The sequence below is a fragment of the Oncorhynchus clarkii genome, chromosome 23 (assembly GCF_045791955.1).
Source record: "Oncorhynchus clarkii lewisi isolate Uvic-CL-2024 chromosome 23, UVic_Ocla_1.0, whole genome shotgun sequence".
Lineage (NCBI taxonomy): Eukaryota > Metazoa > Chordata > Actinopteri > Salmoniformes > Salmonidae > Oncorhynchus > Oncorhynchus clarkii.
The window spans coordinates 3,423,050-3,449,921 of NC_092169.1; the positions used below are offsets into that span (position 1 = coordinate 3,423,050).

General features: G+C 41.6%; 2 protein-coding genes across 5 annotated transcripts in view; one reads left to right on the plus strand and one right to left on the minus strand.

Moving 5' to 3' along the window:
- LOC139381087 (kynurenine 3-monooxygenase-like) overlaps positions 1-2,671 on the minus strand; it is a 36,806-nt gene extending 34,135 nt beyond the window's left edge. The window contains exons 1-3 of the mRNA XM_071124340.1: positions 2,436-2,671; positions 1,790-1,859; positions 597-694 (exon numbers count right to left, since the gene is read on the minus strand). Coding sequence (XP_070980441.1) covers positions 597-694; positions 1,790-1,859; positions 2,436-2,507 — 240 coding nt within the window. The 5' untranslated portion in view covers positions 2,508-2,671. The remainder of the gene's footprint in view (positions 1-596; positions 695-1,789; positions 1,860-2,435) is intronic.
- LOC139381086 (insulin-degrading enzyme-like) overlaps positions 2,509-26,872 on the plus strand; it is a 47,222-nt gene continuing 22,858 nt past the window's right edge. The window contains exons 1-11 of one of the 4 annotated variants that reach the window (XM_071124338.1): positions 2,509-2,849; positions 3,059-3,153; positions 7,985-8,169; positions 8,623-8,830; positions 9,999-10,168; positions 12,251-12,373; positions 22,704-22,816; positions 24,433-24,595; positions 24,780-24,872; positions 25,024-25,115; positions 26,738-26,818. In XM_071124338.1, coding sequence (XP_070980439.1) covers positions 3,125-3,153; positions 7,985-8,169; positions 8,623-8,830; positions 9,999-10,168; positions 12,251-12,373; positions 22,704-22,816; positions 24,433-24,595; positions 24,780-24,872; positions 25,024-25,115; positions 26,738-26,818 — 1,257 coding nt within the window. In that variant the 5' untranslated portion in view covers positions 2,509-2,849; positions 3,059-3,124. Of the gene's footprint in view, positions 2,850-3,058; positions 3,154-5,204; positions 5,390-7,984; positions 8,170-8,622; positions 8,831-9,998; positions 10,169-12,250; positions 12,374-22,703; positions 22,817-24,432; positions 24,596-24,779; positions 24,873-25,023; positions 25,116-26,737; positions 26,819-26,872 lie in introns of those variants that run through there. The other 3 variants (XM_071124339.1, XM_071124337.1, XM_071124336.1) reach the window with 3 other exon arrangements.

The window sequence follows — 26,872 nt, forward strand, 5'->3', positions numbered from 1 at the left end:
ACGGGGATTTGGGCCTGTTCCCGATAAAGCAGTATATCCTTTACATCAGACTCATTAAAGAAAAAATCTTTGTCCTGTTTGAGGTGAGTAATTGCTGTTCTGATGTCCAGAAGTTATTTTTGGTCATAAGAGATGGTAGCAGCAACATTATGTACAAAATAAGTTGCAAAATAAGTTACAAACAACGCGAAAAACCAAACAAAATAGCACAGTTGGTTTGGAGCCCGTCAAACATCAGCCATCTCTTCTGGCGCCATTATAGTTCTCTAGCAACAACAATTGGCAAAACATTTAAAACACATCTATCCGTTCGGCCATAGTTCAGGAAAGTGGATATTCTTGGCTCTAAATATGGGCTACCTAAGTTCATTCTGTCCTCATCATGACTGCCCTTGAAGGTTTACTTGAAAAGCTGGCAAATCCCAGGCTCTCTTCCCAGGGGGCATGGGCACTTTGAATATTTCATCATTACGAATACTGTAAAATAACAACAAAGAGCAACTGCCTGGTTCAGTTTTCATTGCTTACCAGCTGTTGAGACTAGGAATTCAATTTCCCACAGTGGTAGCCAAGAAGGACAAAACAGAACAACATACCGTGTCTTCCATTCCCACTTGTTTCAATGCCTGGCGACCCCTGTGAGATAGAGCTAGATTGATGCTTCTTCCCTTGACTATTTTGGCTTGGCGGATATCTGGTCAGGATCAGAGATGGAGAGATCAAACATTCAGGTATGAGGATACTCAAGTCTAACATACACAAGCTACTAGTCAATCCAAATGTAATTTCACTGCATCTGATGAATGCTTGTGAAACCAGTGTCATATGCCAATCATATGCCAATCATAACTTATATTGAAATACATGTTTAGATTGCTGTTTGATTGCTATCAGGACAGAAGCCATCCCAGCTAGCACAGTGGATCTGGGACGATTCTGGCTGAGCGTCGGGGCTTGGCCGAGAGTCAGACTTGGCCGACGTCATGTGGCCCGAGAATGGGCCGTCTTCGGCAGTATTACTTATGGCTAGGATGTGGGGATTGAGTTCGGGCCGATTCCGGTGTGAGTTATCTGGCTGCATTATGTAATTAACATTTCATTATTTATTTTTCCTTATTTTCTCATTGTTTCTGTGATCAAAAATAAAATGATCGTTTAAATTAAATTCTTTAAGAGTCCTGTGTAGTATTTTAGTATTTTGATACAATTGTGCAAGGCAATTGATAAGCATTAAAAACTTTGTGGATGGAGCCTCCTGAGTGGCTCAGCGGTCTAAGACCCTGCATCGCATTGCAAACTGCATTTATTACAGATGCTGGTACGAGAGCCGTACCGGCCACGTTCGGGAGACCCATGAGGCAGCGCACAATCGCGCTGTAGCGACTCCTGTGGCGGGCCAGGCGCATGCACGCTGACACGGTCACCAGGTGTATGGTGTTTCCTCCGACACAAAATGTTTTTTTTGTGGATGGGTATAATTTGTATGTATAACATTTAGAATGGTAATATTTCAAATTTCTAAAATCGACTAATTTTGTATACATTTATTTCAATTTGCATCGGGCCGCTTCTGGGGGGATTCTGGAAAGATACCGGCAAAGTCGGCCCAATGTACTTGGGCCGCTTCTGGGCCAATTGCTCATTGCTAGCGGGGATTGTGCTTTGTTGTTAGGAATATTGTAATGACTAATGACTGCATGCAGTGCATACTTCCAAAAATAGATGGACTACTGTGTAGCTGTTCAAAATAAGAGGAAGCACTTTATATGTTGTGTAATCAAGTGTTTACCTTCTCGAGATTCAAAGACCTCTACTTGAAAACCTCTTTTTGCAAAGTAGCAGGCATTCAAGGCGCCGACCTGAGAGAGGGTTGATTGCATTAGTTCATGGTGCAGGCAGCATCTATTTTCATTTTTATCACTTGTGATGAAAATGGAAATGGATTTTAAAAAATGTACATGGTTTCTGCACAGCAATATCAAAGGAAGAGATCAAAACAATCATATTAACCTTAAGGCACTTTGCTTTGTCAATGGTAGGCTACAACAAGGACCGAGTAGTTTAAAGTGTCAATTACTGTTAGGCTTTACTCTTCCTTACATGATATTGCTTTAAGAGGCCTGCAAGGAAAGTATAAAATAAAAATGATACTGTTTGTTTACAACCAAAATACTGTTAGCTCAGACCTGCCTTTTTCACCATCAACCCTATTGAGTCAATGGGGCCATCTGCAGTTTAGCAAATTGGCAACGCCAAAAATGGTCCTATAACCTCAAGAAAATAAGGCTCAGATTACACTTAAATAGATTACATTTATATTTCATTAATAGATTACACATAGATTAGATAACCTTGTCACAACATGAACAATTTTTCATTACAGCAAATATCAGCAGCCTGTTTACATTATTCACACTTCCATGTTGACTTCTTACCAAACCACCTCCCACCACAGCCACCACTTTATTCTTGCTGGTTGATTTGCTGTCATTGGTTGAATAATCCATTGTAGTTTTTGTCGTTATACTGGGGGCTTGCAGTGTCCGTTTTGCCTTTCAGTGATCTTGGACACTGAAATAAATTACTGCCTGAGCCGATTAAATTAAAACGTTTTTACTGTGACACTCAGGGTTTTGAGGGAGGCGCGACCCGGATCTCATAAATGTCGTCCTCGTAGTGGTTGGTTCGCTTTTCCTCACAATGCAAACAAAACAGAGAGACAGTTCAGAGTTGAGGAATTTCCCATGAGCAGCTGAAGCGCACACACCGCGCAGAGAAACAGAAAGATTACAAGAGCCGCTGGATTTACACACCTTTTACTAGGAACTGCTGTGTGAATGATCTGATAGGTGATTATGTTGTAGTAAAAAAAATAATCACCTCAATAAAAAAAATGTCTGTGGTCCAGAGTTAGTAGTTTATCGCTAATCAATCTTGTGAAAAAAAGAGCATAGATCCCTAATGATGCCTATACTGACATTAGGAGAAATTACACATTTACCATTGGAAGCTGGTACTCATTTAAATTGCTCATGCTGTATTATGATGAACTTTTCAGAGACAAAAGAAAAAAGATCCACAGAGACAAGGCCTGCGCATTCGCCCATCGCTGGGATCGATAAATATGAGTCTGTTGTTCCCTCTACTGGTCATGTAAGCATAAAGCACCCACACACATTTCAGGGATAGGAACAGTTATTTTTCGATTCGTATGGGTTAAAACATTTCGCAAACTATTTGACATTGGAAGTTTAAAAGGATACTGTTGCAATAGGCCAGTGATTATGAAACTTCTCCTCGTGGACCCCGGAGGTTTCACAATTTGGTTGTAGGCCTTAATTAGCTCACCTGATTTTTAAACGTTGCGAATGCACACACAAATTCCCTAGAACATGCGTGCGCCAGTTTATGCAAATGTTGGCATTTATAAAAACTGAAATTGACGTGAGTGTGCTTATCCTTCTGCAAACCTCAGACCATGCGTATGCAGTTTCTAGTGGTTTAACTATTGCGTTGCAAGAAGGAAAAATTGGCCTAGTAGTAATCTTGTGCAAATGAGGAATGTACACTGAGTGTACCTAAAACGGACATAGTTTGTTGTTTCTAATTGAGTTTTTTTTGCAGGATTATTATTGAAATAAGATCATACTTTTCTGCTACCTGCTGTGGTTCTGAACTGTTATACATTACTAAAAGTATGTGCTTGTCAAACATCTAATTCCAAAATCATGGGCATTAATATGGAGCTGGTCCCCCCTTTAATGCTGTAACTAGATGTTGGTCCATTGCTGCGGGGACTCCATTCAGCCACAAGAGCATTAGTGAGGTCGGGCACTGAGGCCTGGCTTGGAGCCGGCGTTCCAATATACCCCAAAGGTGTTCGATGAGCTTGGGTTCAGGGCTCTCTGTAGGCCAGTCAAGTTCTTCCACACCGATCGTGACAAACCATTTCTGTATGGACCTTGCTTTGTGCACGGAGAAATGTGTCATGCTATAACAGAAAAATGCCTTCCCCAAATGGTTGTCACAAAGTTGAATGCACAGGATCGTCTAGAATGTAATTTTATGCTGTAGCGTTAAGATTTTCCTTCACTGGAATTAAGGGACCTAGCCCGAACCATGAAATACAGCCCCAGGCCATTATTCCTCCTCCACCAAACTTTTCAGTTGGCACTATGCATTGGGGCAGGTATCGTTCTTCTGGCATCTGCCAAAACTTGGTTTTGTCCTTTGGACTGCCAGATGGTGACGCGTGATATCACTCCAGAGAATTAGTTTCCACTGCTCTAGAGTCCAATGGCAGCAAGCTTTACACCACTCCAGCCGAAGCTTGGCATTGCACATGGTGATCTTAGGCTTGTGTGTGGCTGTTTGGCCATAGAAACCCATTTCATGAAGATCCTGATGAACAGTTCTTGTGCTGACGTTGCTTCTAGAGGGAGTTTGGAACTCAGTATGAATTGTTGCAATTGAGGACATGATTTTTACACACTTCGGCAATCCCGTTCTGTGAGCTTGTGTGGCGTACCACTTCACATCTAAGCCATTGTTGCTCTTAGATGTTTCCACTTCACAATAACAGCATTTTGTTGACCAGGAGAGACATTTGACTAACTGACTTGTGGAAAGGTTGCATCCTATGACAGTGCCACGTTGAACGTCACTAATGTCTTCCTGGCTGTGCGCTTGAATTTATACACCTGTGAGGCTGAAATGGCTGAATCCATTCATTTGAAGGGGGGTCCACATACTTTTGTATATTGTGTAGGTCTTGTTCTTGCTGGCGGAACGGAGGTGTTTTTATACTCGTGAAAAAGTAATTATCTATAGGTCTATGCATAGTCCCCTTCAACCGGAACATTCAGTTGTTAGGGGGCTTGTTCGACAGTGCATGAGCCTGCCGACTGACTGATCTACAAAGAACCTTGCATTATAAATTAACTACTCATTATTATTTGTAGATCAGTCAGTCACAATTACCCATGATACATTACGGTTTTGAGCCTCTCGAACATGGCTGGGGACTCCGCAAGAGCTAGGAAAGGAGTGGCTTGATCCAAACAGGCTGATTAATCGACTTTCTGATCTAAACATAACACATCAATCAAAACCATACTTGTCCACATGTTGTATATGTTGTTAGTTTAAAATAATATTATTTTATTTTAGTAAATACCACTGACATCAAGTAAATCACATAATTCATGATCTATTACGTGACTCTCTGGCGTCCATTGCATTTGTCTATTACAACATGGCGCCGTAAAGATCGAAGGTTTCTCTGACTGTTGTCTATCCGAATTATGCTGCAATGTTTTAGCCGACTGGCCCAGTTTACAAGACACCGTCTGATTGCGGGGAATAGTTTGTACTTTTATCAAAGTGTTAGGTGAGTGTTAAATGTCAGATACTATCCACTTCAAAAACTCGCATGTAATGAACAAATATTTACCAGCTAACGGTAGCTGAAACGTTACAGAATGACCCTAGTTAGCTAGCTGAAGGGCTGACTAATTAAGCATTAGCAGAAAAGCATTCACAGCTAGCTACGTATACAAGTAGCATATCAACTTTGATAGCTAGCTGGCTAACCAAGGACACGTATTGTTATGCACTTGATTTGAAACCAGCCAGCCTAGCTAGCTGCCGGATGCACCTGGCACCAACTACACGCTAAATATAGCTAATTTAGTTAAGTAGGACTCAGGGCAGACTAGCCAACGTTAATAAGGTTAGCCAGCGAATCTATGGCGGTTTCCGGCTATCACAGTACGGCTTGTTAACTTGCAAATCTTAAACCAGCCTAGTAAAAATGCACTGTTGTGCTGTAAATACATTTTAAAGGGTATATTCGGATATATATTTTTTCGTTTTGTAGCTAGTTAGCTTAGCTAGTTGGAGACATGTAGCTATCAATGCAAAATATCGCCTAGCCCTAGACAGACTAGTATTACTGTTCCAGCTGTAGCCGGTAGCCGATAGTGGGCGCTAGATCTGCACTGTCTAGGTATGAGTGCCCAGCCGGTAATACACTCGTGTCCCCCGTGGGATATAGCATCCTACATTCAGTACGCCATTAAAACTAGGTAAGGAGGAAAATGATGCCTTTGCAGCCTGAATAGAGGATGTACGAGCTGGTCCACGGTAACGCTCCTCATCCAACCTGTATCACAACCGGCTGTGATTGGGAGTCCCACAGGGCGGTGCACAATTGGCCCAGCTTCGTCCGCGTTTGGCCGGTGTAGGCCGTTATTCTAAATAAGAATTTGTTCTTAACTGACTTGCCTAGTTAAATAAAGGTAAACTAGAAGTAAATACACTTCTGTTCAAAAGTTTGGTCACTTAGAAATCTCCTTGTGTTTGGAAGATTTTTTTCCATTTAAAATAACATCAAATTAATCAGAAATAGTGTAGACATTGTTAATGTTGTAAATGACTATTGTAGCTGGAAAAGGCTTATTTTTTTTAAATAGAATATCTACATAGGCGTACAGAGGCCCATTATCAGCAACCATGGCACGTTAGCTAATCGTGTTCCAATGGCACGTTAGCTAATCGAAGTCTATAAAAAGCCAATTGATAATTAGAAAACCTTTTTGCAATTATCTTAGCACAGTTGAAAACTGTTGTTCTGATTTAAAGAAGCAATAACACTGGCCTTCTTTAGACTAGTTGAGTATCTGGAGCACCATCATGTGGGTTTGATTACAGGCTCAAAATGGCCAGAAACAAAGATGTTTCTTCTGAAACTCGTCAGTCTATTCTTGTTCTGAGAAATGAAGGCTATTCAATGCAAGAAATTGCCAAGAAACTGAAGAGCTCGTACAACACTGTGTACTACTCGCTTCACAGAACAGCGCAAACTGGCTCTAACCAGAATAGAAAGAGTGGGAGGCCCCAGTGCACAACTGAGCAAGAGGACAAGTACATTAGTGTCTAGTTTGAGAAACAGACGCCTCACAACTCCTCAACTGGCAGCTTCATTAAATAATACCCGCAGAACACCAGTCTCCACGTCAACAGTGAAGAGGCGACTCCGGGATGCTAGCCTTCTAGGCAGAGTTCCTCTGTCCACTGTCTGTTCTTTTGCCCATCTTAATCTTTTCTTTTTATTGGCCAATCTGAGATGCAGCTTTTTCTTTGCAGCTCTGCCTAGTAGGCCAGCATCCCGGAGTCTCCTCTTCACGGTTGATGTTGAGACTGGTATTTCCAGATACAATAGTCATTTACAACATTAACAATGTCCACTGCATTTATGATCAATTTGATGTTTAACTGGAAAAAATGTGCCTTTCTTTAAAAAATAAGGGCAGTTCTAAGTGACCACACTTTTGAACGGTGGTGTATTTGGAAAGCTGACAGCTTGAGAGGATCTGCAAAGAAGAATGGGAGAAACTCCCAAAATACTGTTGTGCTAAGCTTGTAGCGCCATACCCAAGAAGACTCAATGCTGTAATCGCTGCCAAAGGTGCTTCAACAAAGTACTGAGTAAAGGATCTGAATACTTATGTGAATGTAATATTTCCAGTTTTTGTTTTTAAATATTTAATTAGCAAAACTTTCTTCACTTGTTTTTTTCTTTTTCATTATGGGGCATTGTGTGTAGATTGAGTTTAAAATTCTTATTTTTTTTATTCAATTTTAGAATAAGGCGATGGAAAAAGTCAAGGCGTCTGAATACTTTCCAAAGGCACTATGTGCCTGTTGAATGTATTTATTTGCAAAAATCACTTGCATATGCTTGTTAGCATGGTATTGGTCCGCTGTCATTCTGTTGACTGAATGCTGACGTCTGCTCGGGGTCTAAATATGGTACTTCAGTTTGAGTAGTCCGTCTACCTTGCGTCATTCAAAATTCTCTCCACTACATTCCCCCTACATGTTAAAATCAGTCATTGTAATTACCATTAATCTGTAAATTGCTTGTCCAATCAATTGAGAATTTAGTGCATAAAATAACAACATTCTTTCCTGTGCTCTACAGGCTTGTGTTGTCTCTACCCCTCAGAATGACAGACCCGGCTGTGAAGAGGGTAGTCAGTGAGATCGTCCGCTCTCCAGAAGACAAGCGGGTCTACAGGGGCCTGGAGTTTAACAATGGCCTGAAGGCCGTGCTCATCAGTGATCCCACCACAGACAAGTCCTCAGCAGGGCTGGACGTCAACATAGGTACAGTATTCACCCACTCCACTTATCTAGGCCGGAGGCAGCCTCCATGACCCATTCTCAATACAGAGACCCCCCCCCCGGTCTCCCCTCTCATTATTTTCCTACAGGTGTCTCCACCCATCTCCTCATCCTGTAGCTTCTTTATCTGTATATTTTATTTCTTTGTTTCAAACCCCCATTCACATTCTCCGCTATTCCTGTAAATGATGCTGCCACTTCTCTTTTTCGCTCCCTAGTTTATCTCCCATGGGACTACATTGAAGAGGATCCTTTATCACACTTTTTCATCTGCTTCTGTTTTTTATCCCTTATTGTTTCAGGGTTTGAACCACCTCTCCAATGTTATGGCTGGCAGCGTCTAAACATAATTCACTTTGTTTTACTTTAAGTGCAGAAGTGTGCGAATGCGAAGCAACGTGTAGATTAACTGTGTTCGACTCTTATGTGTACCAGGTTCTTTGTCAGACCCAGGGAACATATCAGGCATTGCCCACTTCTGCGAACACATGCTGTTTTTGGGCACAGAGAAGTACCCCAAGGAGAATGAGTACAGCCAGTTTCTCAGTGAGCATGCTGGCAGCTCCAATGCTTTCACTAGCGGTGAGCACACCAACTACTACTTTGACGTATCCCACGAACACCTGGAGGGTGCATTGGACAGGTGAGTGAACCAACAGGGTCATGTTCAATAAGGCACATGGTGTAACTTTTTTGCAAAACAATCGTTTCTTATTGGACGAGTTCAGGTAGCCCCGCCCTTTTCAGTTTATTTTCTTCCGTTTGGTGCTTTTTGAATATGACCCCGATTATGTCGTGGTAGAAATTCTCCCATTTTACTTGACGGCTTTGGGTGTGCCACTGTGATTTGATTAGGCGTGTGAAAACCATCTGGACACCAATGCAGATCAATATTTTAAATATTGATAAGCTTTTCAAACACTCATGAACAAAAAAGTAATGTTCCACTGGAATCTGTGACCTGATTTTTTTGGAAGCTGTTTTTAAATCCATATCATCAACCTTCATACCGTTTTGGGGCTCCCGAGTGGCGCAGCGGTCTAAGGCACTGCATCTCAGTGCTAGAGGTGTCACTACAGACACCCTGGTTCCATTCCAGGCTGTTTCACAACCGGGCCGTGATTGGGGGTCCCATAGGGCGGCGCACAATTGGCCCAGTGTCCGGGTATGGCCGTTATTGTAAATAATAATTTGTTCTTAACTGACTTGTCTAGTTAAATAGAGTTCCAATCGAAGGAGGGTGGTTGATAACGGGTGTATAGGGCTACCTGATTAGTAATTACAGGTGTATAGGCCAGGGCCACTTGAATATAGAGCTTGCTTATGACATGTCAGATTTCTGTATCTTCCAGCTATGTTGAGTCTGTAGCTGCCTAGCTGCAGAGGGCATTTACTTTGGCCAATTCACTTAATTGCGGTCGTTTTCTTTTGCATGGCAGTTGCTCGTCCTTAGGGCCATTCAAATAGCTTTGCATACAGGTCTGTGAAATGTCACTGCTGTCTATTGAGTCTGCTGACGAACAGCCTAAAGTTGAGAAAAGTACACCTCTGAATTCAGAACGTGGACTTTTCCACATGTTACTGCAATTATTAACCACTGGCCTGGAAAAATAAATAGCACACACCCCTAACCCACCATTTGCTTAATCCTCACTGATGTTCCTGTAGGCCTTCACCAGGACACTCAAGTTAATTTTAAAACAAATCATCCAACAGCCCTTTAAAAAAAAAAAATCTAGGTAGCCGAATCTGCAGTTTTTGCTTATGTATGTTAACTTGTTAAATGAATGTCTTGTCCTTTGTGTGTCTAGGTTTGCTCAGTTCTTCTTGTGCCCGTTGTTTGACGAGAGCTGTAAGGACCGTGAGGTGAATGCTGTGGACTCTGAGCACGAGAAGAACCTGATGAATGATGCCTGGAGGCTGTTCCAGCTGGAGAAGGCCACTGGCAACCCCAACCATCCATTCAGCAAATTTGGGACCGGTAAAAACCCCATGCCACCTCACGTACTATATACGAATTCAACATAACCCAGCATGTATCCACAGTCATGTTCATTAGGCACCAAACAGAACGGGGCTCTACAGTGCGACCATTTTACTCGCATATGAGCCTAATATTTTGCTGTGCGACCTGGAATTTTAATCTGGGAGCACCAGTATGCCCAGAAAAATGCGTGATTCTAGCTTTATTACCAAAATATTTTTCATTGTGCTCCTAAATTTCTTTGTGTGCGCATACATTTTTTGACTTGGGCATGTACGTGCTCGTTGTAAACAAAAAAAAGAAAGGGCAGCGTAGAGCCCTGCAGAAGACAATGGACTGGAACTACCAGGACTTCAGTTTCCTTTTCTGTTGCAAAACATTTTGCTACAGTGTGCCGTTATGAACATCGCGTATAAAACCCCTAAATCCTTCTCAGCCTTTTGTTTTGGAATGTGCTGACTCATCCTCTCCTCCTTAATTGTGTTCTCTTACGATTGGACTCCCAGCCCAGGAGAGCCAGCTGGTGGCAGCGTTTAGTTATATAAGCTTTTTTTACAGTCTAATAATAGAAACAGGATCAGCTCGGCCTGAACACTTATCAATGAACGAGTGTTGGAGACATCCTTGACAAAAACATAACATTCTTAGAAATGCTTAGAGGGACACTTAACCACACATTAATATTCAGATGTGGACATTATGGGGCTGGAGATAATTAATAATTAGCTTATAAAGTAAATAGTTCAAAGGGAAGTTCAACTCATCTCTCCAGATGTTCTAAATGTGGTGTGTGTCTGTTATTTGTTTTAGAGGGAAATGCCCAGCAGCTAGCCTGCCACAGAGAAAGGGCTAGGTTTAGGCTCTGGTTGTGTAACGTAAACTCTCTCACACTTGTAGATCGCCTTGGTCCGTACAATTGGCCTTATTTTAGCGCCCAAAAAAACGTAATACTTCCAGATCAACTGTAATGTCAATACCAATGTAAAGCACAATTTCTCCCCTTTCCAACAAAGTCCATGCCGAGACATCCACGCTGCCCGTTTCTGTATGATTCAAGAAGGCAATGAGCTCCGTCGGGTCTTTTTAAAAATGGCGGGTGGGGAAGCGAAACCAATGCGGGATAGTGAGAAGGAGAGATGTCGTCGTGGGAAATCCAACTTATCACCTTATCGCCTCTAAAATGTAAATAAAACACTATAAAGAGTTTATATAATGTGGTATTACATACCTATTTGAAGGTTTGTGTCGAATTTGAATTGGGTTTTTAGGGTGGTGCTAAAGTGATCTTCAGACGTAAACGGTGGCTTTGAGAGTCATGATTGCTTGCAGTGATGACGCAGAAAATGACTAGGTATCCCCCTTATCCCCGTCACTGTCCATTTCTTGTTTTTAAACGATGAGAGAAGTGCAACACCTGGTGGAAAGAGATTGTAAGACTTGTGGAGAGGGATTGTAAGACTTGCAAATTGTTGCTTTATGCGTGATGTACGTTACGGCATGTCACGATGTAACGGAGGGTCAGTTTTTTTCAACTTGTCTCCAGTACTATAGAGCCGTTACCATGTCGGTCAACGGTTGAATAGAAACGTAGTTCACACCCCAGATTTTGAAGTCAACAGTTGCTACAGTCACATTAGTTTTATTTGCAGCCTCGTTTGAATGTCGCGGTTGCGCACATTTGTACGGAATGGGGTTAGTTTGAGTTAGGCTAATTAGCAAAGCGCTAGCCCATAGAGGACAAAAGTGGTCAGTCTGTCACTGGTGGCCTTACTCAGAATTGTAATCGCATCACTGTGCGGATTCATTTTGTTCACACATTGGTTTTCTTGGAACAAGCTTGTTGCCCTTTTTATAACTGGATGTATTCTCCCTCCCACTGTGTACTGTTTCATGAAGTCTTTGATGGTGACTATTTTGGATCTGTGACAGGGAGTTGTTTTTCCTCCAACGCATCAAATTATACAGAATATATTTGTTTGTCCAATAAGGTCAAGCACTCGCTGCACTGTATATTACGAGAACATTCCTTGCTGATGTACATTTTGTTGACTAGCTGGTTATATCTGGTTGATTTTTCAGGTAACAAGTTGACTCTGGAGACTAGGCCATCAAAGGATGGGATCGACATCCGCCAGGAGCTCCTGAAATTCCACTCCACCTACTACTCCTCCAACCTCATGGGACTGTGTGTGCTGGGGAGAGGTGAGTGAGTGTCGTACGTGCCAGCGTCCACATCTGTAAGAGAGCGTTGCTGCTTGGATCAGTGATCTTAAGACTGGTTAAGAGGCAGATGAAATAACCTGTCAGCTGTGCAGATCTAAGATCAAGTAGGAAGTGCTTTTTCTAAACACTTCTGGAACTGAGCCCACATAACACTCAAGCCAAGGCCTGCAGTCATCTCTTTGTGCAGCCCCCGCCCCCTCCCCATGGGACCCCAAACCGATCCAAATGTAGCATGCATCGGTCAGTAAATCGATTAAAACGTTAGGATTCGCCAGTTAACTTTATTGTTGCTCAAATTACATTCTTTCTACCTCCTGAAATGACCTTTTTATATTATGTGACAACCGCGTCCTCTCATTCAGTGTCGAACTAAGCATGTAATTATGTTGAAAGTCATTGATCTACAAGTTATTTTGTATGCCTAACAACCCCAGGCAACCCCAGGCACGCTGACAGTATTAGGCGGTGGCAGTATTATGGTGGCAGATTGAAGAAGGAAGCTAATCTGACCAATACAGCACCCCCAACAACACATCAAACCTCACATAATTCTGCCCAAAAACAATAAAACAATTATCTCAACCAGTGGCATATGGGCTTTTTAGGTGACGCTGATGCCGCCCTGTGATAAGCAGTGCAGGGAAGCAAAATATTTTGCTGGTCCATTTCCAGCGCACCTCTGCAACGTTCCATCCAGAAAAATGATCTAACATAAATAATGTAGCAGATATAGTAGGCTATATGGTAGAAAGGGTATGTGACCATTTCTGTAGGCTACAGGTTGGATATAAAATGTATGACAATCTAATGAGACGGACACTTTTTACATCATGCAAGTTTCTCCAATTAAATAGCCTAACTTAAATAGTGCCCAATCAAATAAAACTTATGCTGACATGTTAACACACATCCTAAAAAGGAAGATGGATAATCAGGCTACTCACTACTGCTGTCCAGGAGTTTCACCTTGTGGGATAAATTGACATGATCAGTGGTTTCAAGTTTGTATCCATCAATTGTTGATGAGCTGATCATAGCAAAAAATAAAAAAATGTATGCATTTTCCTCTGTTTAAACACATTGCAAATAGGCTCAGGGTAACTCCTGATAGTTTTATAGCTGATATTGCGCTTAGATAGCCAAATTGATTAGTCACATGAATCAGGACTAATAAAGCCAATGCCTGTTTTATAATTGATGGATGGGCCAAACAAATGGAAAAGTGTTAAACAAATCAAAATATATTTGAGATTCTTCAAAGTAGCCACCCTTTGCCTTTGACAGCTTTGCACACTTGGAATTATCTCAACCAGCTTTACCTGGAATGCTTTTCCAACAGACTTGGAAGGAGTTCCCACATAATGCTGAGCACTTGTTGGATGTTTTTCCTTCACTTTGCAGCCAACTCATTCCAAACCATCTGCATTGGATGTATTTACCATATCATATGGAGACAAACTTAAAACTTTTACCTTATAAGTAGACATAATTGCAATAGATTAAATCCATCCAATAGAGTAAAACATTGTTTTAGTTATGAATTGAACTTTAATTAAATTAGTTGACTCTTCACATTGGATGATTTCACTGAACAACAAAAGAAAGGGAATTATTGAATGATCCATCGCATCTCCCAAAAATGTTTTCAGCATACATCTGGGAAAATTATAGTTTAGAAACTAAAGCTTTAGTTGTCTTCCTCTCAGGCTTCCATGTCTTCTCCCTGGACCTCCTCAATGTCCACCTCTTGAACATCAGACTTTAAGGCCTCATCTTTACTGTCACTTTCCAACCTTGAGGATGGCTTATTGGCTCAAAAAAACAACATTTTGCCTGGATGGCCACCAATTTTTCAATCCTTGTATTGGTCAGCTTGTTGCGTGCTATATTTGTGTGTGTTCCCAAACAAGGACCAGCTGCGCTCTGAGGTGGCTGATGTTGGTGGGATTTGGGGGATGATGGAGGAAACCGGGGAAAGAGCCTCAGATCCACAAAGTCCCTTCCACCAGGTGGCTGATGAGATATGTTGGCACGACTGCCATATTGCATCTCCATCCCAAAGATCTTGCTTGGAAGTGTACTTCGCCAGACTGCCAAGACTGCCCTCATCCAGGCCAAGGTGGCGAGACACAGTAGTGATGACACCATAGGCCTTGTTGATCTCTGTACCAGAAAGGATGCTCTTGCCAGAATACTTGGGGTCCAACATGTGCGACGAGGCGTGTATGGGCTTCAGGCAGAAGTCTTCACGCTTTTTGAGGTATTTCAGAACTGCAGTTTCCTCTGCTTGGAGCAACAGTGAAGTGGGCAGGGCAGTACGGATTCGCATACATACATTTCCTTGGCTCCCTTGTAGAGTGTATCCATTGTTTTCAGTGCCATGATGTCCTTGAGGAGCAGATTCAATGCACGAGCAGCACAGCCAATGGGTGTGACGTGAGGGTAGGACTCCTCCACTTCAGACCAAGCAGGCTTCATGTTCGCAGCATTGTCTGTCACCAGTGCAAATACCTTCTGTGGTCCAAGGTCATTGACTGCCTTCAGCTCATTTGCAATGAGACCGGTGTGTCTGTTGTCCCATGTGTGTGTGCTCTTGTGCAATACTGGTTGAGGGGTGGAGATGATGTAGTTAATTATTCCTTGTCCACAAACATTCGACCACCCATGATGCATACACAGTTCGAGCAAGACATTCATCAGCATTTCTCATTGAGTCAGAGAACTTTTGATTCGAGGAGGACCATGAGCTGTTGCTATCGATAAGGTGTCTGATTCATAATTTAATTGAATAGAAGTAGAGGAACTTTTGTCAGAGGTTGCTTGTTGTGAGCGCTGAGGGAACTTTATGCACTTGGCCAGATGATTCTGCGTCTTTGTTGCATTCTTCACATATGATTTGGCACAATATTTGCAAATGTACACAGCTTTTCCGTCTACATTAGCTGCAGTGAAATGTCTCCACACATCAGATGGTGCCCGTGGCATTTTCCTGTAAAGATTATAAAAAAATGTGGGGAAAAAACAACAAATACAATTCCATGTACAGAAATAGTTAAGCAGTTAGAGTAAACAACTCCTTTGTAAGATAAATGTTTTAAAATGTATGGAAACAGGTGAATTAACACCTGTTAGAAGGCTCAAGCAAGCGAAAACCCACATGGTAGCAAAAACTAACTAGCAGAAATTGTTAACAAGTTAGAAATGATTTAAATACACGTTGCTGTAGGCTACTATTTAATCAACTTACCAGGAAGCATGTAATCCTTGGCTCAGACAGTGTAGTAGTGTGGGCTCAATAGCATCTCATTAGTGTGCAAGATCTTGAGAATCAGCTGTACATGTGATGGAATATTGCACTGTGCATGCAGAGGGTTGAAATTCCGGGTAAATTTCTCAGAAAGTTTCCAACCTTTTGCAACCCGAGTGGTAGCCATGTTGGTTAAGTGTGCCTTGAATACTAAATAAATCGCCGACAGTGTCACCAGAAAAACACCATCGCACCTCCTCCACACATGCGGAGATCATCCGTTTACCTACTTTGCGTCTCACAAAGACACGGTGGTTGGAATAAAAAAAATCGGCCTCATCAGACCAAAGGACAGATTTCCACCATTCTAATGTCCATTGCTCGTGTTTCTTGGCCCAAGCAAGTCTCTTCTTATTGGTGTCCTTTAGTAGTGGGTTCTTTGCAGCATTTGACCATGAAGGCCTGATTCACGCAGTCTCCTCTGAACAGTTAATGTTGAGATGTGTCTGTTACTTGAACTCAGAAGCATTTATTTGGGCTGCAATTTCTGAGGCTGGTAACTAATGAACTTATCCTCTACAGCAGAGGTTACTCTGGGTCTTTCCTGTGGCGGTCCTCATGAGCCATTTCATCAAAGCGCTTGATGATTTTTGCGACTGCACTTGAGTACATTTTCTGGATTGACTGACCATTTTATGTCTTACTGTGATGATGGACTGTCGTTTTCTTTATGCTTATTTGAGCTGTTTTGGACTTGGTCTTTTACTAAATAGGCCTATATTTGGTATACCACCCCTACCTTGTCACAACACAACTGATTGGCTCAAACGCATTAAGAAGGGGAAATAATTCCACAAAATAACTTTTAACAAGGCACACCTGTTAATTGAAATGCATTCACGTTACTATCTCATGAAGCTGGTTGAATGCCAAGAGTGTGCAAAGCTATCAAGGCAAAGGGTGGCTACTTTGATGAATCTCAAATATAAAATATATTTTGAATCAACACGATTCCATATGTATAGTTTTGATGTCTATTCTACAATGTGGAAAATTGTAAAAAGTAAAGAACCCTGGAATGAGTTGGTGTGTCCAAACTTTTGACTGGTACTGTATAATTTGTGGACCGTCTTTGATTTGATTCAAACAGTCTATAAATGGTATTTTCACTTAATTATGAACCTAACTTCAACCTTTGGAAAATGTGAATTTTAGACTTCTGTACGATTTTGCTTACCGGAACTGTTCTAGTTTAGCACAATATTAAGCTTTATTAGTTGATTTAAAACCATGTAGTTTGCTAGTTTGTTTTTTATCAAATGCGCTGTTGACAATTGTGTTTTACTGGAATATAAGTAGCCGTGGCTACCTCAGGAGACACAACCCTCATCTGGCTATAGGTAAGCTATATGCTGATCGGTGCTTACATTAGATTTGATTTGGGTTGGTCAGGTTCACCATCAGCAGTAGTTTTGTTAGTTTTGCTGGTAGTTATGCATTCGGAAAGTATTCAGACCCCTTCCCTTTTTTCACATTTAATGTTTTCCTCATTCTACACACACTACCCCATAATGACAAAGCGAAAACAGTTTTTTAGGATTTTTTTGCAAATGTATTATAAAAATATACAAGACATGCATTCTTAAATAATAAGGCACTAAAGTAAAACTGCAAAGAATGTGGCAAAGTAATGAACTTTATGTTTGGGGCAAACACATTTCAGTACCATTTCACGGTGGCAGGTAGCCTAGTGGTAAGAGTTTTGGGCCAGTAACCAAAAGGTCAGGTCAGGGATTTGATCTAGCAACAAGGTAAAAATCTGTCGTTCTGCACCCGAACAAGGCAGTGTTCCTAGGCCGTTATTGTAAATAAGAATTTGTTCTTAACTGACTTGCCTAGTTAAAGGTTACACACACACACCACACTGACCAAAAAGTTATTTTGTTGGCATTTACGTATGTCCCCATTACCAGTAAAACATAATCAGAACCTATTTATTTCACTTACTTACTTACTGTGCTGTTCAGTTCTTTAATTCTCAACCAGGATTTCTATGGAATGCCGTTTGGGTCTTTGCATGTCAAAAAAGATACTTGTCAAATAAACACTGACTCATCAAATAAACTTGTTGACCAATCAGGACCTGAATATGACTGCATGTCACATAATAGTTGAACGCGTTTTTACATAGCATAATCAATTTGTAATAACTATCACTCGTATTTCATGTCACAACGATTCATCTATGTATGCTATGATGCTGGTAAAGTTGTCTTATGCACCTACAGTGCTGGTCATAAAAAGAAATATCTACTTAGCTCATGGATGCAAACAATGTTCTTCCCCAAAAACATAGCAAAACAACATCTAGGTGTCATCTAAAATAACCCTAATTTATAGGACAGTTCTTATTTGATTAATGGTCAGACCATCTATGTGAAGCGAGCCACAATAGTGGACTTTGCGGTTAGCCTTCAAAATAAAAGTATGGTATAATTCTATTTGTATTCATTTGCATCACTCTCAATTACATACTTTTATTTTGAAGGCAAGCAGCAAATCATTGTAGCTATTGTGCCTAATCCTTATTGTGGCTTGTGGGCTAGGTTAGGAATGCTGTGTTGCATGTGTAGCGCAAACTTTTACGTGTCGGCATTGCGTTATGTACCTACGTTTATATAGGTATGCACGGTAGCTTTGACATCGGTTTTTAACATTGCCGTTAAACTAGACAGCGGGCCGATACCGATGTTGGCATTTTTAGGTAATATCGGCCGATTCCGATATGTTCACTTACAGTGCCTTGCGAAAGTATTCGGCCCCCTTGAACTTTGCAACCTTTTGCCACATTTCAGGCTTCAAACATAAAGATATAAAACTGTATTTTTTTGTGAAAAGTCAACAACAAGTGGGACACAATCATGAAGTGGAATGACATTTATTGGATATTTCAAACTTTTTTAACAAATCAAAAACTGAAAAATTGGGCATGCAAAATTATTCAGCCCCCTTAAGTTAATACTTTGTAGCGCCACCTTTTGCTGCGATTACAGCTGTAAGTCGCTTGGGGTATGTCTATCAGTTTTGCACATCGAGAGACTGAATTTTTTCCCCATTCCTCCTTGCAAAACAGCTCGAGCTCAGTGAGGTTGGATGGAGAGCATTTGTGAACAGCAGTTCAGTTCTTTCCACAGATTCTCGATTGGATTCAGGTCTGGACTTTGACTTGGCCATTCTAACACCTGGATATGTTTATTTTTGAACCATTCCATTGTAGATTTTGCTTTATGTTTTGGATCTTTGTCTTGTTGGAAGACAAATCTCCGTCCCAGTCTCAGGTCTTTTGCAGACTCCATCAGGTTTTCTTCCAGAATGGTCCTGTATTTGGCTCCATCCATCTTCCCATCAATTTTAACCATCTTCCCTGTCCCTGCTGAAGAAAAGCAGGCCCAAACCATGATGCTGCCACCACCATGTTTGACAGTTGGGATGGTGTGTTCAGGGTGATGAGCTGTGTTGCTTTTACGCCAAACATAACGTTTTGCATTGTTGCCAAAAAGTTCAATTTTGGTTTAATCTGACCAGAGCACCTTCTTCCACATGTTTGGTGTGTCTCCCAGGTGGCTTGTGGCAAATTTTAAACAACACTTTTTATGGATATCTTTAAGAAATGGCTTTCTTCTTGCCACTCTTCCATATAGGCCAGATTTGTGCAATATACGACTGATTGTTGTCCTATGGACAGAGTCTCCCACCTCAGCTGTAGATCTCTGCAGTTCATCCAGAGTGATCATGGGCCTCTTGGCTGCATCTCTGATCAGTCTTCTCCTTGTATGAGCTGAAAGTTTAGAGGGACGGCCAGGTCTTGGTAGATTTGCAGTGGTCTGATACTCCTTCCATTTCAATATTATCGCTTGCACAGTGCTCCTTGGGATGTTTAAAGCTTGGGAAATCTTTTTGTATCCAAATCCGGCTTTAAACTTCTTCACAACAGTATCTCGGACCTGCCTGGTGTGTTCCTTGTTCTTCATGATGCTCTCTGCGCTTTTAACGGACCTCTGAGACTATCACAGTGCAGGTGCATTTCTACGGAGACTTGATTACACACAGGTGTATTGTATTTATCATCATTAGTCATTTAGGTCAACATTGGATCATTCAGAGATCCTCACTGAACTTCTGGAGATAGTTTGCTGCACTGAAAGTAAAGGGGCTGAATAATTTTGCACGCCCAATTTTTCAGTTTTTGAATTTGTTAAAAAAGTTTGAAATATCCAATAAATGTCGTTCCACTTCATGATTGTGTCCCACTTGTTGTTGATTCTTCACAAAAAAATACAGTTTTATATCTTTATGTTTGAAGCCTGAAATGTGGCAAAAGGTCGCAAAGTTCAAGGGGGCCGAATACTTTCGCAAGGCACTGTAAAACAAGATGACACGATTTTGAGGTGCCTTGTTACAATTTTGACATAAATTGTCTTAAATCTATGGCAAGATATGGAAATGGCTATCTAGCAATCAACCACCAACTAGACAGAGCTTGAATAATGTGCAAATATTGTACCATCCAAGTGTGCAAAGTATAGATTCGGGTGAATTCTTATGTAAATTGTTATTTTCAATAAATTGGTAAAATGTTAACATGTTTTCACTTTGTCATTATGGGGTATTGTGTGTAGATGAGGAGAAAAAAGTAAATCAACATTTTCAGGCTGTAACAACAACATGTGGACTAAGTAAAGGGTTATGAATACTTTCTGAAGGGACTGTACACCATATACATCATTTAATCTCGCTCGGACAGATCCAGCTCCGAGAGGCCCAGCTCATGATCTCCATCAGCAGCAGATTTTTAATTTAGAATGGAAAATGAATGTGTTTATGCATCAAGTTTTAGTGCATATAAAATCGTATTGCATTGAATCGATTCGCTCCTTTAATCAAACAGAATCGCCCCACATCGTTTCAAATTAAAACTTATCGTTCCTTGAATTGTATCGGAGCCCATGTATCTAAACTCAAAAAAAAAAGAGAAACATCCTCTCAGTCAACTGCGTTTTTTTTCTCCAGAAAGCTTAACGTGTAAATAGTTGTATGAACAAAAGATTCAACAACTGAGACAAACGGAACAAGTTCCACATGAATTGAATATGTCCCTGAACAAAGGGGGGTGTGGTTCAAAATCAAAAGTAACATTCAGTATCTGGTGTGGCCACCAGCTGCATTAAGTACTGCAGTGCATCTCCTTCTCATGGACTGCACCAGGTTTGCCAGTTCTTGCTGTGAGATGTTACCCCACTCTTCCACCAAGGCACATGCAAGTTTTTTGACATTTCTGGGGGAAATGGCCCTAGCCCTTACCCTCCGATCCAACCGGTCCCAGACGTGCTCAATGGGATTGAGATCCATCCTCTTCGCTGGCAATGGCAGAATACTGATATTCCTGTCTTGCAGGAAATCACGCACAGAACGAGCAGTATGGCTGGTGGCATTGTCATGCTGGAGGGTCATGTCAGGATGAGCCTGCAGGAAGATTACCACAAGAGGGAGGAGGATGACTTCCCTGTAACGCACAGCGTTGAGATTGCCTGCAATGACAACAAGCTCAGTCCGATGATGCTGTGACACCCCCCCCAGACCATGACGGACCCTCCACCTCCAAATCGATCCTACTCCAGAGTACAGGCCTCGGTGTAATGCTCATTCCTTTGACGATAAACGCGAATCCGATCATCACCCCTGGTGAGACAACCGCGACTCGTCAGTGAAGAGCACTTTTTGCCAGTCCTGTCTGGTCCAGTGACGGTGGGTTTGTGCCCATAGGTGACGTTGTTGCCGGTGATGTCTGGTGAGGACCTGCCTTACAACAGGCCTACAAGCCCTCAGTCCAGCCTCTCTCAGCCTATTGTGAACAGTCTGAGCACTGATGGAGGGATTGTGCGTTCCTGGTGTAACTCAGGTAGTTGTTGTTGCCATCCTGTACCTGTCCCGCATGTGTGATGTTCGGGTATACCGATCCTGTGTAGGTGTTGTTACACGTGTTCTGCCACTGCGAGGACGATCAGCTGTCTGTCCTGTCTCCCTGTCTTGCTGTCTTAGGCGTCTCACAGTACAGACATAGCAAATAATTGCCCTGGCCACATCTGCAGTCCTCGTGCCTCCTTGCAACATGCCTAAGGCACGTTCACACAGATGAGCAGGGACCCTGGGCATCTTTCTTTTGGTGTTTTTCAGAGTCCGTAGAAAGACCTCTTTAGTGTCTTAAGTTTTCATGACTGACCTTAATTGCCTACCGTCTGTAAGCTGTTAGTGTCTTAACGACTGTTCCACAGGTGCATGTTCATTAATTGTTTATGGTTCATTGAATAAGCATGGGAAACAGTGTTTAAACCCTTACAATGAAGATCTGTGAAGTTATTTGGATTTTACGAATTATCTTTGAAAGAAAGGGTTGTGAAAAAGGGATGTTTATTTTTTTGCTGAGTTTAAGTACGTATCGAATCGTCTTGAAAGGGAAAGATGCACATTTTCTATTTCCCCTCAAATACTCCCCACCTGCCCCAGTAAATGATTCCTCAATAACCCTGGTCTTCAACTTTCCACAGATGAGCCATGATCCAATAAGCAACTGGGGATACAGTTGGCTGTGTCACTGCTGTGTTCATTACCAGTTTACATTTAGCATTTTCTGACACCCATGTCCTCTACAGTGAAATGAAATAAGCTGCAATTGGCAGCCAGGTTTATGATGGTATGACCTCATAATTAATGGCTTTCACAACAACAGACTGTCTGGTTTGTAGCGCATTTTGCTAAGCAATATTGACCTCCCCTGTTGCTGTACATTATTCAAAACTAATTTACAGGATGATAACAGTCCATGCTCATCTACATGTAATTACATGCTAAATTACAACTACAGTAAAGGAAGCGTATCAAGAATGTTATAGCAAACACGTTTGTGCTTTTAAGTGTTTTGCAATTTGAATGGTTTGAGTTTGAACCCAGGAAGATTGTGTATTTTAATAAATTAAACATCTGTCCCCTTTTTCTCGTTTATAGAGTCATTAGATGAGCTCACCACCATGGTGGTCAAGTTGTTTGGAGAGGTGGAGAACAAGAATGTACCTATCCCAGAGTTCCCTGAGCACCCCTTCCAGGAGGAGCACCTCAAGGTGAGCTCCTTAGTTTGTGCGCACACACACACTCCAGAGTTTCCGTTAGCCGGCTTTTGGCCATAAAATACATCAACTGTAAAGCCGGTAAATAAAACTGTTGCTGTCCACAATGACCTGGAGAATTTGTTTTATTAATTGATGGAAATACCAATCGATGTGTATACGTTTGACCATCATGCTTATCGGGCTATAGGTTCATTTGCATAAGTTTGTGGAATTAAATTGGCCTGTGTATTTGCGTTAGTCATTTATCTTTTTTTCAACAGCTGTCACGTGCGTAGCGCCGCTTTTGAGCGGGATTTCTCCAATTCCTCAATTGGTTGCTGCTGCAGTAAAACATGCTTTGATAAGCCCGTTCAGTGCGTAACAATCCTTAATGCAATCACGTGTTAACAGTTTCGGTTCATGATTAAAAAATATATTTTTATTTCTCAACTGGTAAAATTGAAGCACGTCACCCACCACTTTAGGAGCTTTTGATTCTAAACATTCCAAAAACATTTTTTAAAGGAGCTAATCATTGAGTCCTCTGGCTAATTCATGCTTTCTGGTGAATACTTTTGAATGATTTTACTTCTGTGTAGACTGGAGTAATTATATAGTTTTGGCAAAGTTACTTCCCTATTGGAACCACCGTTATGGTTTTCATAACTTTCTTTTGTTGTCCAGAAGGCAAAGGGACAATCCTAGTCATATTAGCAACCAAATCCAATTTTTTGGGATCTTTAGATTTCCCCCTCTTTCGAACAGAGATTTTCATCTCTGTCATATATGGAACTGCTTTCAGGTACGCTGTTTAGAATGGTGTTTTCCAGCAAATTGCATTTTGGCAAATGTTAGAATATTTGGTTTTGTTGGCTGCTTCATTACATGAGTGGCATGTTCTGTTAGGCAGCATTACCATAATCTAAATATGATTTCTGTCATTCTGAGCACAGTGGCTGGACACCCCAAATGCATAAGGGTCTGGTAAATTTCTTAAGTGCCTGTAAATCTTCCCGGTCACGTTGTCCGGCACCTCATTGTCCTAACGGAAACCCTGACGCACACCCACACACACTTTAAACTACCTATGCTACTTTGCATACAGTGCATTCGGGAATGTGTTCAGACCCCTTGACTTTCTCCACATTTTGTTACGCTACAGCCTTGTTCTAAAATCGATTTAAATTGTTTTTCCCCCACCAATCTACACACAACACCCCATAATGACAAAGTGAAAACGGGTTTGTAGAAATATTTGCAAATGTATTACAAATAAAAGTCAGATACCTTATTTACGTAAGTATTCAGACCCTTTGCTATGAGACTCAAAATTGAGCTCCGGTGCATCCTGTTTCCATTGATCATCCTTGAGATGTTTCTACAACTTGATTTTATTTATTTTGCAATCATTTCTAAACTTTTTTTGCTTTGTCATTATGGGTAATTGTGTGCAGGTTGATGAGGGGGGAGAAAATAATCAATTTTGAGAATAAGACTAATTTAATAAAGTGGAAAAATTCAAAGGCTCTGAATGCAACTGAGTTGTGCAACTGAGAATTCTATTCATAGTCTCAATTCAAATCTTCCTTCCTACCCCCCCCCCCCCCCCCCCCCCCCCCCCCCCACAGCAATTCTACAAAGTGGTGCCTATCAAGGACATTAGGAACTTGTATGTGACGTTCCCCATCCCAGACCTGCAGAAGTACTACAAGTCCAACCCAGGCCACTACCTGGGCCACCTGATAGGCCACGAGGGCCCAGGAAGCCTGCTGTCTGAGCTGAAATCCAAAGGTAGGCCAGAGGGCTGTGATTGAATCTTGGTTTTAAGATTTAGGGCTTGATGGAATGGTAGAAATATTTGTAAAAAATTGTGAGTTTAATAAATTGAGTTTATACTGACAATACATTCTGTGTATGTGTAGAATTGTTTATATTTGAATTGACAGCGGTGGCTATGCCCTTTATTCTTGTGCAGGCTGGGTGAACACACTGGTCGGCGGCCAGAAAGAGGGAGCGAAAGGCTTCATGTTCTTCATCATCAATGTGGACCTGACAGAGGAGGGACTCCGTAAGCATTAGGATCTCGGGGATTGTTTAGTTTTGTCTATTTTGTTCACGTGTGTGTATGTGCCCACACCCTCAAGTCAGAAAGGTGTTTGTCTGTGTGTGGTGGTTTCTGTTTCAACCCTGTGAGCTGAAGTGTCATTTTGTTCCTGTAGTGCACGTGGATGACATCATCTTCCACATGTTCCAGTACGTCCAGAAGCTGCGCACTGAGGGGCCTCAGGAATGGGTCTTCCAGGAGTGCAAGGTGAATACTGCACTGTAGTACCACTCACTTCTAATCTGTCTGAGCTCAGTCCACTATACAGATTCATTCAGAAAGTATTCAGACCCCTTTTACTTTTTCCACATTTTGGTATGTTAGTCTTATTCTAAAATGTATGAATTTGAATTTTTTCCCCTTATCAATCTACACACTACAGCATAATGACAAAGCAAAAACAGCTCTGGCTGGGCCACTCAAGGACATTCAGAGACCGAAGCCACTTCTGTGTTGTCTTAGCTGTGTGCTTAGGGTTGTTCTGTTGGAAGGTGAACCTTTGCCCCAGTCTGAGGTCCTGTGCATTCTGGAGCATGTTTTCATCAAGGATATCTTTGTACTTTGCTCCTTTCATATTTCCCTCGACCCTGACTAGTCTCCCAGTCCCTGCCGCTGAAAAACATACCCACAGCATGATGCTGCCACCACCATGCTTCACCATAGGGGTGGTGCCAGGTTTTCTCCAGATGTGATGCTTGGCTTTAAGGCCAAAGAGTTCAATATAGGTTTTATCAGACTAGAGAATCTTGTTTCTCATGGTCTGAGAGTCATTTAGGTGCCTTTTGACAAACTCCAAGCGGGCTGTCATGTGCCTTTTACTGAGTGGCTTCTGTCTGGCCACTCTACCATCAATGCCTGATTGTCGGAGTGCTGCAGAGATGGTTGTCCTTCTGGAAGTTTCTCTCATCTCCACAGAGGAATTTTGGAGCTCTGTCAGTGACCATTTCTTTCTTGTTCACCTCCCTTTCTTGTTCACCTCCCTAATGCCCTTCTCCCCCGATTGTTCAGTTTGGCCAAGCAGCCAGCTTTGGTCGTTCCAAACTTCTTCCAGTTAAGAATAATGGAGGCCACTGTGTTCTCGGGGACCTTCAATGTTGCAGAAATGTTTTGGTACCCTTCCTCAGATCTGTGCCTTGACACAATGCTGTCTCTGAGCTCTAAAGACAATTCCTTTGACCTCATGGCTTGGTTTTTGCTCTGACATGCATTGTCAACTGTTGGACCTTATATAGACAGGTGTGTGCCTTTCCAAATCATGTCCAATCAATTGAATTTACCACAGGTGGACTCCAAGTTGTAGAAACATCTCAAGGATGTTCAATGGAAGCCGGATGCACCTGAGCTCAGTTTAGTCTCATAGCAAAGGGTCTGAATACTTATGTAAATAAGGTATTTCGGTTTCTATTTTAATACGTTTGCAAACATTTCTAAACTGTTCTTGCTTTGTCATTATGGGGTTTTGTGTGTAGATTGAGGAAATAATTTAATCCATTTTAGAATAAGGCTGTAACGTAAAATAGAATCTGGGAAAAATCAAGGGGTCTGAATACTTTCCAAATGCACTGAAGCTGTCTTAGAAGCCAGAGTATGTGTTGTCAGAAAATCCGTCATTAACATTTTATGTATAGCCCTTTTTACAAACAAAATAAAATCAGAACGACGACTGAGAAACTTACTCAAATAGGCCTTTTGTCATCCTCTTAGTTAAACTTCTGTTTTTAAAAGTACACGTGGATGAATTGTCTTGTGTTGCTCAATTCTCCATTGTATGTAATAGTACTGTATTTTTATGCGATTGACATGTGACTTGTCTCTCTTCTCCTCCACAGGACTTGAACACAGTGGCCTTCAGGTTCAAAGACAAGGAGCGGCCCCGTGGCTACACCTCCAAAGTGGCTGGATTACTTCACGTAGGTGGCGCTCTCTATTTTCTTAAGGTCGTCTCCACAATGATGCACTGCACT